Here is a 13,693-nt window from a genome sequence, read left to right on the forward strand (position 1 = left end):
CCTCACAGGTGAACGCGGAAACGGTGAGATACTCCATCTGCATGTCCAGGCTGCGCGTGAAGCCCGGCGACGTGGCCGTGCACGGCGAGGCAGTGCTGTGTGTCACCCCCCGAGAGAACAGCAAGAGCTCCATGTACTACGTGCTGCAGTTCCTGAAAGAGGATCTCCCCAAGGTGAGTGGCAGGCCTAATGCGGGGAGCATGCTCTCTCTAAGCTGCAGAGCCAGCCATCAGGCGCGTAAGGGCTGCTGAGACTGCGGGTGGCGCCCTATTCCTTTGTTTCTTTGCCACATCCCTGAGGAGTCAGGCAGGTTCAGGTTGCCTTCTTGGCACTGCCTCACCATTCTGCCTGTTCAGCTTTTCTCTCTTCTCTCATAAAACTGGTGGTGGAAGAGGGCACGACCCCCTGAGCTTCTGCTTTCCCGCCTCCCCGCCCCCCAGCGGCTCAGGCAGCACGCAGGCACTCCCCGCTTTGGCGCGTCCCTGACAGTCACCTCTGAGATGGGGTGATCAAGACCACAAACACAGGCTGTGACACCCCCAGTTCTCGCAGCCACTGTGGTTTCCCGGGCTGCTAGGTGGGTGGGGCCGCACGCACTGCGGGGTCTCGAGCCCTCTGTGTCTCTGAGCGCAGGTGGTGGTGCAGGGCATCCCGGAGGTATCCCGAGCTGTCATCCACATCGATGAGCAGAGCGGGAGGGAGAAGTACAAGCTCCTGGTGGAGGGGGATAACCTGCGGGCCGTCATGGCCACCCACGGCGTGAAGGGCACCCGGACCACCTCCAACAACACGTACGAGGTAGCGCTCACAGCCGGGGCTCCTGCAGTCGTCCCAGCACGTTCCTCTGACCCTGCCATTCACTGCGGCTCTGCACCGAAGACTACCCCACACTGCATCTCTGGGGAGGGACACGGTGCTGGGAACCTGCAGGGCAGAGGAGGATAGGAGGGGAGGCTGGGGAGCCCTGGACGCGGCTGCCTCCGTTCATCCCTGCCCTCCGCAGGTGGAGAAGACCCTGGGCATCGAAGCTGCCCGGACAACTATCATCAACGAGATCCAGTATACGATGGTCAACCACGGCATGAGCATCGACCGGCGGCACGTGATGCTGCTCTCCGACCTCATGACCTACAAGGTGCGCGGGGGGCCTCGCGGCTGCCATCGCACACCCGGTCTCAGGGCACGAGGCCTGGAGGACGCACACAGTGCCTAGCTGTGACGGCCACCGTGACCCCAGACCCAGAGTACAGGGGTCCAGCTGGGCGTGCTGGTAAAATTCCAGTGTGGGAACTGCAGCCGCATGGCAGGAGGCAGGGCCGGGTTTCTGTCCTAAAAGAAAATTAGCCATTGCCAGAAGCCTAAGGATTCCGTGACAGACTGAGGTTTATGTCCTGTCAAACCCATTTCTCTTATGTCTATAGCCGTTTCTAGGTGAAAGTCTGAGTGGGCCACTGAGTTTGGTTGGTTGGTTGGTTTTTGTTTTTGTCTCTTGTACCAAAAATCTTTCCTCTTCAGTGCCATAAGGCACGATGCCTCCACAGACAAACTTGTGCTGTATTGCAGCAAATTCAGAAACTGGGTGGGAGAAGTGACCCATTTCCTGCCACCCGGTAGTAAAGACAGTCATTGTAAAGTCTTCCTTTCCATTTTTGTTCTATACGCATATATTAGATTACTACAGGTAAACAGTAAAAATGAGCATGTCATTTTTATTGAACATTATAAGTATTTTCCACATTGCTATGTAGTTTTATAAAAATACATTTTTAATGATGGTTTAATATTCCTTTGAATGAAAGTACCTAAATTTACTTGTTTCCCTACTTTGAGGTTTTTGAATTATTTGGGTTTTTATTTCTTTGAGCCATAAGAAACATCTTCAGAAGTATTCTTTTTCTTTTGAGGGGGGAGGGGTGCAGTTTAGTTCCCCGACCAGGATTTGAACCCAGACCCTCAGCAGTGAAAGTACAGGGTCCTAATCACTGGATCAGTAGAGAATTCCCTGCTTTTCAGTTTTTGTTTAGTTCATTTTCATTGGCGTACAGTTGCTTTACAATGTTGTGTTAGTTTCTGTTGTACAGCAAAGTGAATCAGTTACACATACACACACATCCACGCTGTAGTTTCCAGTTCTCAATTCTTTGTTCCAGTGGCCCCTGGCTGTGAGTGTCAGGATCTGTGCTGTCCGTGCCAGTGACCTCAGAGGGACACAGGTGGGACAGATGGTCATTGGGGTCCTTCTCAAACCTGGATTGTGACTTGAACAGCAGCCTGGCTGCTTTATGCTTCTTCTCTTGAGGGGCGCAGGGGCTGCGTTCTGTACCTGGCAGGAGTCCCCACTCTGGCTCTCTCCCTTGGCACAGGGTGAAGTCCTGGGCATCACCAGGTTTGGCCTGGCCAAGATGAAGGAGAGCGTGCTGATGCTGGCCTCGTTTGAGAAGACGGCCGACCACCTCTTTGACGCTGCCTACTTTGGCCAGAAGGACTCTGTGTGTGGTAGGTTTGGTGCTTCCAGCGGCCTCGCCAGAGGCCTTTGTGGGTTTTTGCTGGTTTTTTGTTTTGTTTTTTACAGTTTAAACCATGGCCAGGGCTTCTCAAGAGGTGGAGAAACTGAGCATGCAGAGCTTTGCCTTGTTTAAGAGTAAAGCCGCAGCTCACAGAATTGGAGCTAACGATCTTTTGTCTCCAAAGCCTGACCATGGCGGCCTGCATCCCCCCATCCTTTAGCAGGCTGCTCAGTCAGGACAGGAAAGGTCACCCCTGGGCAGGTAGGAATTTTCTAGCCCTCAGAATGAGAGTCAGCCACTCTGGTCCTGCCCCAGGCGCTCCTGCTGTCCCAACTCCCTAAACAAGGCAGCTGGCACGCTTCCGCCAGGTGCCTCGTATGCCATCTCAGCACGTTGCTGAGGCATGGATATCAGCCCTTTCACAGGGAGAAGACCAAGGACACTAACTTGTTATAAGAGTCTCGCCCTGCGCGGGCCTGCTCTCCCCACACAGAGCCTGTCTGGCGGGCCTAGGGGAGAGGGATGGCTGTCACAGCGGAGCTCGGCTCCCCCTGCCCCAGAGTGCCCGCTTTACTCCAGCCTTTCTCATGCTTCAGCAAGACCCTGTGGCCTGAGGTGGGAGTTGGTCCGGGGTTCAGACAGCGACGCCACACCTGGCCCCCGACACTGCCGCCAGAGCTCTGCTTCCTAGTGGCCATTTCCCCTCTCACCTCCTTTGTGGACTCACCACCCAAGGTGATGGTCGGATGGGACCAGGCAGTGTATGCCTAGATTTTGCTTCCAAGATTAGGGTCACAGGTTGCAAATAGAGGGAAAGAGAAATTACACGGTTCTTTACTATAACGAAGGGTGAAAGGAAAGAAAAGGCAGAGATGGGGGCAGGAGAAGGGCAAGGCCCAGCCGAAAGAGAGCAAGCCTGCTTGCAGGCCTGAGACCCAGCACCCCGCTCCACCTTAGGGGCCTGGCGTTGTCGCACTGCCCCAGCTCTAAAGGCTCCTGGTCCTCTGCGTGTTGCAGCCCGGTGTCAGCCCTCACTCTGTGCTGGGCTTTAGTTTGATTGCCTCTCTGGCCCCCAGAACATAGCAGATGGACACTTGCTTGTTATAGAACCAGAGGCCTCACGCAGAGCCCAACATTTAGATCTTAGAAAGCTGAAAGGGAGCTTGGAGAAAGAATCTACACTATCGCCTGACTCCTGTCACTCCATGAGGGGCCCTGCCTTCTTAGTGTTTCTGATTCAAGCTGTGGACTCCGAGGTTGGGGTGCTGTTAACCCTAGCCCACCCCCGACCCCTGGGCACAGAACAAATCTGTGCTGCTGTTTCCATGGGGATTGGCATCTGCTCACTGCGGTCCCATTTGCTTGTTCCCTGGGCCCTAAGCTAAGGACGTGCTGGGTGGCAGACTCGGCGTTTCCTGAGCATCATTCAGTGTATCCTTGCTGTTTGAGTTTAGTGCTCAAAGGTGAGGCCACACGATGCTTTAGCTCAGGCAGAAAGGCTGCTGAGCCAGCAGTGGGGCTGTGAGCAAGCACTTCCCTTCAACCAGATGCAGGACCTCCCCCAGCCTGCCCAGGAGCACCAGGCCATGCCTTCAGCATCCACAGATGAGGAGTAAAGTGAGCAGCCCAGGCCCAGCACGTTGGGGCTGGGACTCCAAGTCAGCAGTCTTTCTGTCCTGCTTGAAGACTTTCCCAAGTGTGGAGAAGCTCTCTCACCTCCTTTCTGGTTGGTTTCAGGGGTGTCTGAATGCATCATCATGGGGATCCCCATGAACATTGGAACTGGACTCTTCAAGCTGCTCCACAAGGCCCACAGGGACCCCAGCCCTCCCAGGAGGCCCCTCATCTTCGACACAAACGAATTCCACATCCCCCTTGTCACCTAGTCCAAGGAAGAGGGGGCTGTTCCTGACCTTGGCTCCTTGTCACCTGGAAAAGGGCTGGAGGCCAGCAGCCAACTCATGAGCTTTGTGCTCTCCAGGACCGAGGCCCTGCTGCCCCCACCATGCTGGCTGTTAGAGAAGGTTCCCGGAGTCCTGGGAGCTGCTCATCCCATGACCCCAGCCATAGCACAGTGCTTGGTGGGGTAAGCCAGGATTTTTCTGTCTGTTTGAAACCTGCTTAATCTGGGGACAGCTCTGCACCTCCTGCCCACTCCACCTCCCTGGACTTGTGAGGAGAGCCAAGCATCTCTGCTCATTTTGACCTCCCCTGTCCCTCCATCCGCTCACAGGGGTCCCAGGCTGACCAGGAGCCAGTTCTGAGCCCCAAAGCCAGGGCACATCTTCAGTTCTTCCGTTCCCTGGTCACGCTGGAATCTCCCAATGTGACATACTAATGTAAATATTGTTCGTAGTATTTATTTGTTCACTGAAGAATTTGGAGTTTTTATTGTTATTTTAGTTTTCCTGTTGAAACCAAGAAGCTGTGGAAACCAAGAGAGCCAGCTTTGAAGCATCACTGGAAAAACTAGTTAAGCAAATGGGGCTGTCTAGGACTTGAAACTGCATTGAAACTGTCATGAGGCCAAGCTGCACCCTCTTTGTCTATTTCCCCTGCCACCCCCTTTTTGTCTGTTTCCAATGCCCATGGGGGCACATGAGTCAAACTCAATCTCTGTGGCCTGTAGAAGCCTCTCCAGAGTTTAGAGCCGGCTGGGGTGGGGACCCCCGGTGTACATGGAGATGAGGAGTGGGGCTGGCCCAGACCCCCTGCCCTGCCTGGGGGCATCCACACTCCTCCTGAGGAATCCACACGGGTGCCCGCCTCCCGCAGCCGGGAGCACACGAGGCAGCTGCAGAGCCGGAGGCCTCGCGAATGCCCCGGGGCCTGGTGTGAGAGGGCCCTCTGGGTGCAGGCAGGCACCGGCGCTCGGGTGAAGCAGCCACCCAGACAGGGAGGGTGGGGCCCGCACGGGGGTGGGCACCCGCTGGAGTTGACATTCCCCAGATGGCTGCAGCAGGTTTCTCAGGGGACATCTGTGATGATAACACACGTGAGGCTGTGAGGAAGGACCCGGAAGGGCGTCCCAGGAAGACCCGTGTTTCACTGCCTGCTTGGGCTTCTGCCAGTGACTGCGCCATCCATCGCTGGTGGGGTTTTCGAGGCTTACAAGGGGGTTTTGTGAAACACCAGAAAGAAACGTACATAGCTTGTCTTCTAGCAAGCACAGGGGTTTGCTCACAGAGACGGTGGTTCTTTGTGCCGAATTTGCTCCTTGGGATTGGCCTGAGGGCACAGAGAAGGAACTGTGGTGGCCGCAGCTCTCCTCCAAGAATGTTCCTTGGAGCCTGTCCTTCCCTGCCTGGGGGCCTTGGAAAACCTAGGCTGCTTGGTCAGAAGTGAGATGATATGAAAAGTGGAGCTTTGACCCTATTTTCTGGCTCCCTGCTCTTGGGAAGAAGGTCAACCTCTGAAATGATAACTGGTGCATCTCGGTGTATTAAGCTACTGGAAGACGCAATAGTGCAGGCCAGAGATGAGCGTCTATTTTTGAGTGAGAAGATGGTTTGGATGATTAAAGAGGGTGTGATAAAAGAAAAAGGGGAGGCTCAAAGAATTCAACCAGTACTTTATAGAATTACATTCTTTGGTCATTCCCTAGTTGATTCCCCACCTTCTGAGTTAATGCTGCTAAGGTACTCTGCAAAGCCCTAGGTTCTTGAGTGCGCGTTTGGAATGAGTCCTTTTTTCCCCATACTGACGTAAGTTAGGAATTTTTGACCTGAGTTATTTTTTGTCAACGCTCAGGTTTCAATTCTACCAAAGTGAGTCCAGGCTTCCCAGGTGGCACAGTGGTAAAGAATCTGCCTGTCAGTGCAGGAGACACAAGAGACGGATCTTTGATCCCTGGGTCAGGAAGATACCCTGGAGGTCATGGCAGCCGACTCCAGTATTATTGCCTGGAGAATTCCATGGACAGAGAAGCCTGGCAGGCTACAGCCTGTAGGGTCACAGAGAGTCGAACACGACTGAGTGTAAAATTAGTTTGGCCCCACACCTATGAGGTTAACTTACCAACTTCTCTTAGGGTGCCAGTGATATGAAAAAAAAATGCCGTTTTTCACATCCAGCTCCCCCTTTACCTTTGAACTGATCTGGCCTAGTTTAAGACATGGTTGAGTCTGTTAATAATGCTTATGCAGGTTTGCCCCATGAAGCCTCACCGTGGACTCTGCTTCACTCACCTAACCTGCCAGGATCCACAAGACTGGCTTCCTAAAACCTGAGAAGTAACTTGTGGGCCTGATCAGATCCAGGACTGCTGGACTACACGTGAGGGCCAGGGAGGGTGGAATTGGGTGATGGAAGGGACCACAGTGCCCACCTCGCTCTGTGTGACACAAGCGGAGAGGCCGTGGCCACAGCTGCTGTGAGTGACAGGTGGCGCCTCTCGGAGCCTGGCCTGGTGTCTGGCAGGCACTCTGACTCCCTGGGTGAGGCGTGGCTGCAGTGGACACAGGTTCTGGGTTGGATTCAGACCAGCACGTGGTTCTGGGAAGGGGCACACCCCCAGCGACAGTGAGGTACCCTCACCACCAGCCCTGCCTCCATAGGCGGTGTTGACTGGTAAACCCTACTCCGGGCTCCCCACTGCACATCCCAGGGGTGGGAGTTAAAATTCCCCCTAATCTGATCATCTGCCCTGGCCTCGGGCTTTGTGCAAACAAAACTCAAACACTCAAATAGTGGTGTATACAGAAGGCAAGCTCAACAGGTTAGGATGTTATTCTGGACTATTTGGAGGAAATAAGGAAAATGTTTAAATTCTGCCTCATCAATTAGACATGTATTTCTGGCTGGTGATCTGTCCAGTCCTTGACCCTTTTTCCCTCCTTTGTACACAGGGATCAAAATAGTGACTGACTCAGTTACAGCCCCGCCCCACTTTGTTCAGCACTTTGGGGGCGGGAGAGACATTCTGGAGTTTTTCAGGGTCTGTGTCAGATCAGAGTTAAACACAGCTATGTTTCTACTTCAGGGTCTGTCCACGTGTGTTCACACTGATGAATGAATGATTCAATCTGACACTATGTGGTGGTGATTTTCTCTTAAATTTTTGTTGTCTCTTGGCAGAACTCATTTTTCTATCAAAACTCAAAAGAAGGAAACGTGCTATACAAAAAAAGTGTAGCAGTTCAGCCCTGAGGGTTGTGAAACAGGGTAATTGGGTTACGGGTGGGCTTCAGCTCCTAAAACGATGAATGTTCCTGCTGCAGGCCCACCTCTAAAGGTAAGCAGTAAGCGTCCAGCCCCCTCCCACCCCATGTGGCTAATTCAAATCCAGTGAATTGTGGGGCAACGTCCCCCACACCCATCCTCTGGAGGTGCCGCCTGGCCAAGATCAGGTATTTAGCTTGACTTCATTCATTCAATTAGTGAAGACCTGCTGTGTCCAAAGTCCTGTTCTAGGTACTGAAAGTACAACAGTAAACCAAACAGGTGAATCAGATACGCATCCAGAAACAATTCTTTGGCAGAAGTGGGTGGGGTGGCAAAAATGTGTCCAACACAGTCTAGGGTTGAAGCTTCAGAATTGAGGGCCTGGCTCCTGTGGGCAGGCTCAGCACATGAGGCCTCATCAGAGCAGAGGAAGGTCCCTCAGCCAGCACACTCCCCAGGTTCCAGCCCTACAGGGCCTCCTTCCCTTGGACTTGAGTTCTGGAGGATGTGCCCTGGGCAGAGGACACCTGCCTCTGGTCAGTGGGGAGGGATGCTGTCATCCTTTCCCCGCCATCAACATGCAGTGTTAATAAGCAGTATTACGCTTTTGTTCTGGCCCAGGTGGTGTGCTGGACCCTCAGAGGAAGTCCCTGCCTGCATGGGGTTTACCATCTGCTTGGGGTCATCTTATGGTTAAGAGCCTGGGTTCTGTGATCAGGCTGTCCGAATTCAAATCCCAGTTTCCCCTTTTTATCTGGTGACCTTGAGCTAATGACCTAGCCTTTCTGCCTCTACTCATTTGTAAGATAGAAATGCCAATTATTGGTATCTAAGTCATAGGGCCATTGTGAGTTTCAACATGATTATGTATATAAGGTCTTAGTACAGCTTGGCACACAGAGTATGTGCTCATTAAGTACGCTGCAGTTGTGATGACTATCACTATTTTGACTGAAAAACATGCTCTGTGAATTCACAAGGAAAAGCCAATCCTTTGACGCTCCTTAATTCACTCGGATGGACCTGTCTGTGGCTTTGGAAATCGGGCCTCCCTGGATATAACTCCTGCCTCACCCTCTGCTCAGTCAGTAGATCCCAGGAAGTACTTCGCACCAGGGACAGAGAAGGCTCAGGGCGGGGACTGACACTTAGCAGTTGTGTGGATCAGAGCTTGAACATTTTCCTTTAGGCCATAAAGTAAATGTGATCTCGTTTTAAGAATTGTGGGTAGTAATACCAGCTAACTCAGAGGCTCTTTACAGAGAGATGTAGGTATTAATACACTTATTTATATAGATGTGTTTATGATAGGGTGTCCTCTCTTCAGGCTTCCCTGGTGGCTCAGCAGTAAAGAATCCGCCTGTAGTGCAGGAGACACGGGTTCCATCCCTGGGTTGTGAAGATCCCCTGGAGGAGGGCATGGCCACCCACTCTACCATTCTTGCCTGGAGAATGCCATGGACAGAGGAGCCTGGCGGGCTACAGTCCATAGGGTCGCAAAGAGTCGGACACAGCTGCAGTGGCTTAGCACGCACACACGTCCCACTCTTGAAGAGAGAGGTTGCCATTGAAAAATCATCAGCAAAAAATATTACCAATAAGAAATTGGTAATCTTGGCCACCTTACTTCCCACACTGTTACATTGTACCTTCTGAAGGTATTGCCCTTTTTTTTTTTAAGTCTGATGGTAAAGAAATCACATAATCTTGGACCAAACTTTGCTCTGGAAAGTGCTGAGTGTTCTGCCCTGAACATAGTAGAGTGGTCATTTCCGTTACATAAACGAAACAAGTAGGCACCGAATATTCAGGGAGCAGGACACTGTTATCAGCATAAGTTAACAAAAAATCTAAGTTAACAGCCTTAAATACCTAAGGTTGTTTTTTGTTTTTACTTAAAAAGACCATAGATGGTTTTGCAGGATTAATACAGCAGTTGCACAAAGTTGTGGGAGAACCAGGCTTCTCCCAACCTCTCTTTCCACCCTAGCATGTGGCCCAGCCCTCGTTCCTCATGGTCCAAGGAGGCTACTTGAACTCCGGGCCTTACAGCCAGAAGAAATGAAGAAAGAGGCACAGCACTTCACTTTAAGGAGAGTTCCCAAAAGCTAACTTGGCATCTCTGTTCACATCCCCTCAGCCAGAATTAGCCAAACACAATTCCAAAGGAGGCTGGAGGATGCCGTCTGGGTTCCGGGTGGCCATGAAGGGGCTTCTGTTAGTAAACAGCACGGGGAGGTACAGAAGTGGGCTACGACCATGCCCGCCTGCAGCGTATAAGGATGCGTTGTGGGGTTTTGTTGGTTGTTTTGGGAGGGGGGTTTGCTTGATAAAGTTCCGAAAATTCCCCTAAGCCTCTTGGGACTAGAATATTTCTGGGGTGGGTACAACCATGGGACCTCTTCCTCTTCAGAAGGATTGAGAGCACCCCCTCCCCGACCCCCAAGCCCTTCACTCTCCTCTTTCTTTTCCCTTTCTTGCAGATTCCATGCCTGAGTTTTTTCTCATTCCCTTAGCAAGATGTTCAAAACGTTTCTGGACTTATAGAAAATGTAGCTGTCAAACATTCATTCCATAAATAACACTGTTCATTGCTCACCTACTATGTCCCAACCCCAGTGCCAGGTATTGAGTGGTGAACAGAATTTCCGTGACCCCTCTTTTTAGCAAATTAATGTAGTCACAGCACTATCCACAGAAATATAATACAAACAATATATGTAGGTTCCCATTTTCTAGTATCCGCATTTTTTTAAATAGTGAACTTAATTTTAGTAATCTATTTTAATTAATTCAACATATCTACAATATACCCATATGTTACCAATATAAAAATCATGGATGAGATATTTTACACTCCATATACTAAGTTTTCAAAACCCAGTGCATGTTTTAAGAGTACAACAAGTTTCAGGTTCTCAGCAGCCAGATGTGGCTAGGATATGCTATTTTCAGTCCAAAAAACACAGTCTGGGGAATTCCCTGGGTGCGGGGGGGTCCAGTGGTTAGGACTCTGCACTTTCACTGCTGAGGAGCCAGGTTCAAACCCTGGTTGGGGAACTAAGATCTCACAAGCCATGCAGCCAAAAATTTTTTAAAAAGAAGAAGAAAGAAAAGCATAGTCTGAAAGAGGCAGCAAACAAATGGACAATTACGAACAGCACTAAGAGTCAGGAGACAGCTGCAGTGAGGAGGAAGGGGCAGCCGCTGTGAGCAGGGCCCAAGCTGGTGCCTGAAGGATGAGCAGAGCAAGCGGAAGGGTCCTCCAGGCAGGAGGGCTTATGGGAGGAGGGAGCTGGTCCCCGGAGGGCTGCTGGCGGGAGACCAGCCCCATGCTCTACTAGAGATCTGACCTGGGAGTGAGCCGAGGCCGGGCCCCCAAGAATGCCCACAGTCTCCTGTCCATCCTGAAGCTGCCTACTCAGCTCCTCCATTCACTGTCCAAGGAACTATCAGTGAACATCTCTCAAGGCTTAAATTGGCCCCAAATAATTTTCTGTTGCCTCTGAACCTGGCCCCAAACCCAAGACCTGTTTAAAGGTGGATAAGGACATGGCAACCCACTCCAGTGTTCTTGCCTGGAGAATCCCAGGGATGGGGGAGCCTGGTGGGCTGCCGTCTATGGGGTCGCACAGGGTCGACTTAGCAGCAGCAGCAGCAACAACCTATACTCAGGGAAGTCAGACCCTAGCACTGAAAGCCTCGTTCTTGCTGCCTCAGGAAGCTCTCTGGCACAGAGTACACACTTTGTATACACTGTGTGCACTTGGACCTGGGCTTCCAAACTTCTGCATTTCCTGGAAGGGAGATCGCATCCAGGGGAAGCCAGGAGTTAGAAGAATCACCCCGCCATGCCCTTCCTCTGCACCACCATCAGAGCACAGGCCGTCATATACACCAGAGCTTGACAGAAGTAAACAAAACCAGACTCCCTGGACCGACTCCAGCAGTCTCCCAGGTACTCAAGACAAGCAGTATCTTCAGCCTTTTGTAAAACAGTGCTCAGTGTGGGCACAAATTTGCAGATTTGCTGATAAATCCATGGGTCCAGCAGAAACGGCCCTGGACTTTCCAAGACTCAAACTGTCGTCCTCACTCTGCCTGCCATTAGCAGCATTGCCTTAAGCACACCGCCTCCTGCTTTTGGTCTCAGTTTCCCAGTCTGTACAGATTAAACCCTCAGCCATGCCTGTCTGCTATAATGCTTCTTATGAGGCATCCAGGAAGCTGGAAGACTAAACCGTTAGCCATACTGCCAGAACATTGAAAGGAGCCAGTCACTGCTGATGGAGCCTCCAATCTCCACCAGTTCTCATGCCTCACTCTCGTCCCTTGGGGGAATGGTCCCAAGACCACTGTCCCAGAAGCTGAGTCCCAGGGGTCCTGGCCCCTTGTGGCAGCATATGCCACTGCTTATCCTGGCACTCCCGAGCCCCCTTCCCTAATACTGTACTTAAACCACCCTTTAGCCTACAGAGTTCATTCTTTTATCTCCCCCAGCAGAATTTAAGTTCCAGAGGGACAGGTATTTGTTCTACTCTCTGCTGTAACCTCAGTGCTTAGCACGGTATGTACTAAAGACTTTAAAAATATTATCTCGAGTGAAGGAGTGGATTCTGCCTGGAACCCCCTCTCAACAGCTGGAATCTAGGAGTGAGGGCCTTGGAGCCTCGGAAGCGTGGATTTGAATCCCTGCCCCATTGCTTTCCAGCTTCCTCGCAGCTAGCCACCCCTAGTCCTGAGCCCAAACTCCGTGGAGGGTCTCCTGCTGGCTGCTGGATCTGATCAAGGGCTGCAGGAGCCTGACTGCTGCTTGTCCTCACATCGCTTCCCAAAGGCTCAGTTCCACCTTTGCCCAGAGAGGCCCCCTTGCAGGGCTAGAACCAAGGATGAGGGGCCCCGATCACTGCCGCCTCCCCTCCTCCCACTTCTGCCTGCAGGCTCGGGCCCCAACCCTGGCCCCAAACATAAGAGCCAGAGCCAAATGCTTCTAGCATATACCACCGTGGGTGATTTATTTAAGGGTCTCCAAATAATCACTTAAGTGTCACCATGGCAACCTGGAGAGTTGCCATGGAGATCGGAGCAGGAAACGTCCCCATGGAGACCCCTGGGAGACTCTCTAGGAAATCATTACCAGGTGGATGGGGCTTGGGAAGGGGGAGCTGGACAAAGAAGGGAGCCCCACGGTTCTGTGTGCTGGCAGGCGGAGAGGGTGAAGGGGCAGAATGGGAAAGACCAGCTTAAAAAGGCAGGCAAGTTAATGATCTCCACCAAGTCTAGGGGCCCATGTGATAAATAACTTCTGTTGTGTGCACAGAATATATCTGAAGGAAAAGACAGGAGACTGGTAAAATTGGTGGCCCTCCAGAAGGGAGAAGAGGAGAGAGGTTTTTCACCGTATGGTCCTTTGTGTACTATTTTAATTTCTTTTATCAGAGGTATGTAGGTATTAAATATTCCAAAATTTTAAAAGTTATTTACAAAGCATTTACTACCTTAGATGTTTTACATCCTCAAAGCAGCACCATAAGGTAGGTATTATGTCTGTTACACAGATGGGGAAATGGTGGTTCAGAAAGGCCCACAGCCACACAGATGAGTGGGAATCAAACCCAAGTTTCTCCAGCACCCCTAAGCGAGTCTGGATTCTCTGATCTGCCAGTGCCACACTGAGCACTTTAGGTAACCTTGGCCCCTAGAGCTCAATTTCCTCACCTATAAAATAGATTGGCACTTTGGACAGGATGAAAGGTAAGCCACCAGGGAAACCCTAAGATCCCTCCACACACCCATTAAGATGGCTACGACCTAAAAAGACAAACAGTAACAAGTGTTTGCGAAGCTGAGACATTCATGCACTGCTGGTGGGGAAATCAGAAACTTCATACACAGCTGTAAAATGGTTCAGCTGTGTCTGAGCTGCCACAGCAAAACCCCACAGACTGTGTGGCTTAAGCTACAGACAGTCATCTCTCAGTTTTGGACAGTGACAGACTTTATTTTCTTGGGCTCCAAAATCA

At 51.4% G+C, this 13,693-nt stretch overlaps 1 protein-coding gene across 1 annotated transcript in view; it reads left to right on the forward strand.

The window, feature by feature from the left end:
* Positions 1-4,758, forward strand: part of POLR3A (RNA polymerase III subunit A) — a 43,918-nt gene extending 39,160 nt beyond the window's left edge. Inside the window, exons 27-31 of the mRNA XM_068982045.1 lie at positions 9-173; positions 634-798; positions 1,004-1,135; positions 2,364-2,496; positions 4,245-4,758. Coding sequence (XP_068838146.1) covers positions 9-173; positions 634-798; positions 1,004-1,135; positions 2,364-2,496; positions 4,245-4,393 — 744 coding nt within the window. The 3' untranslated portion in view covers positions 4,394-4,758. The remainder of the gene's footprint in view (positions 1-8; positions 174-633; positions 799-1,003; positions 1,136-2,363; positions 2,497-4,244) is intronic.
* Positions 4,759-13,693: the final 8,935 nt, after the last annotated feature.

Source organism: Capricornis sumatraensis, chromosome 10 (assembly GCF_032405125.1).
Source record: "Capricornis sumatraensis isolate serow.1 chromosome 10, serow.2, whole genome shotgun sequence".
NCBI lineage: Eukaryota > Metazoa > Chordata > Mammalia > Artiodactyla > Bovidae > Capricornis > Capricornis sumatraensis.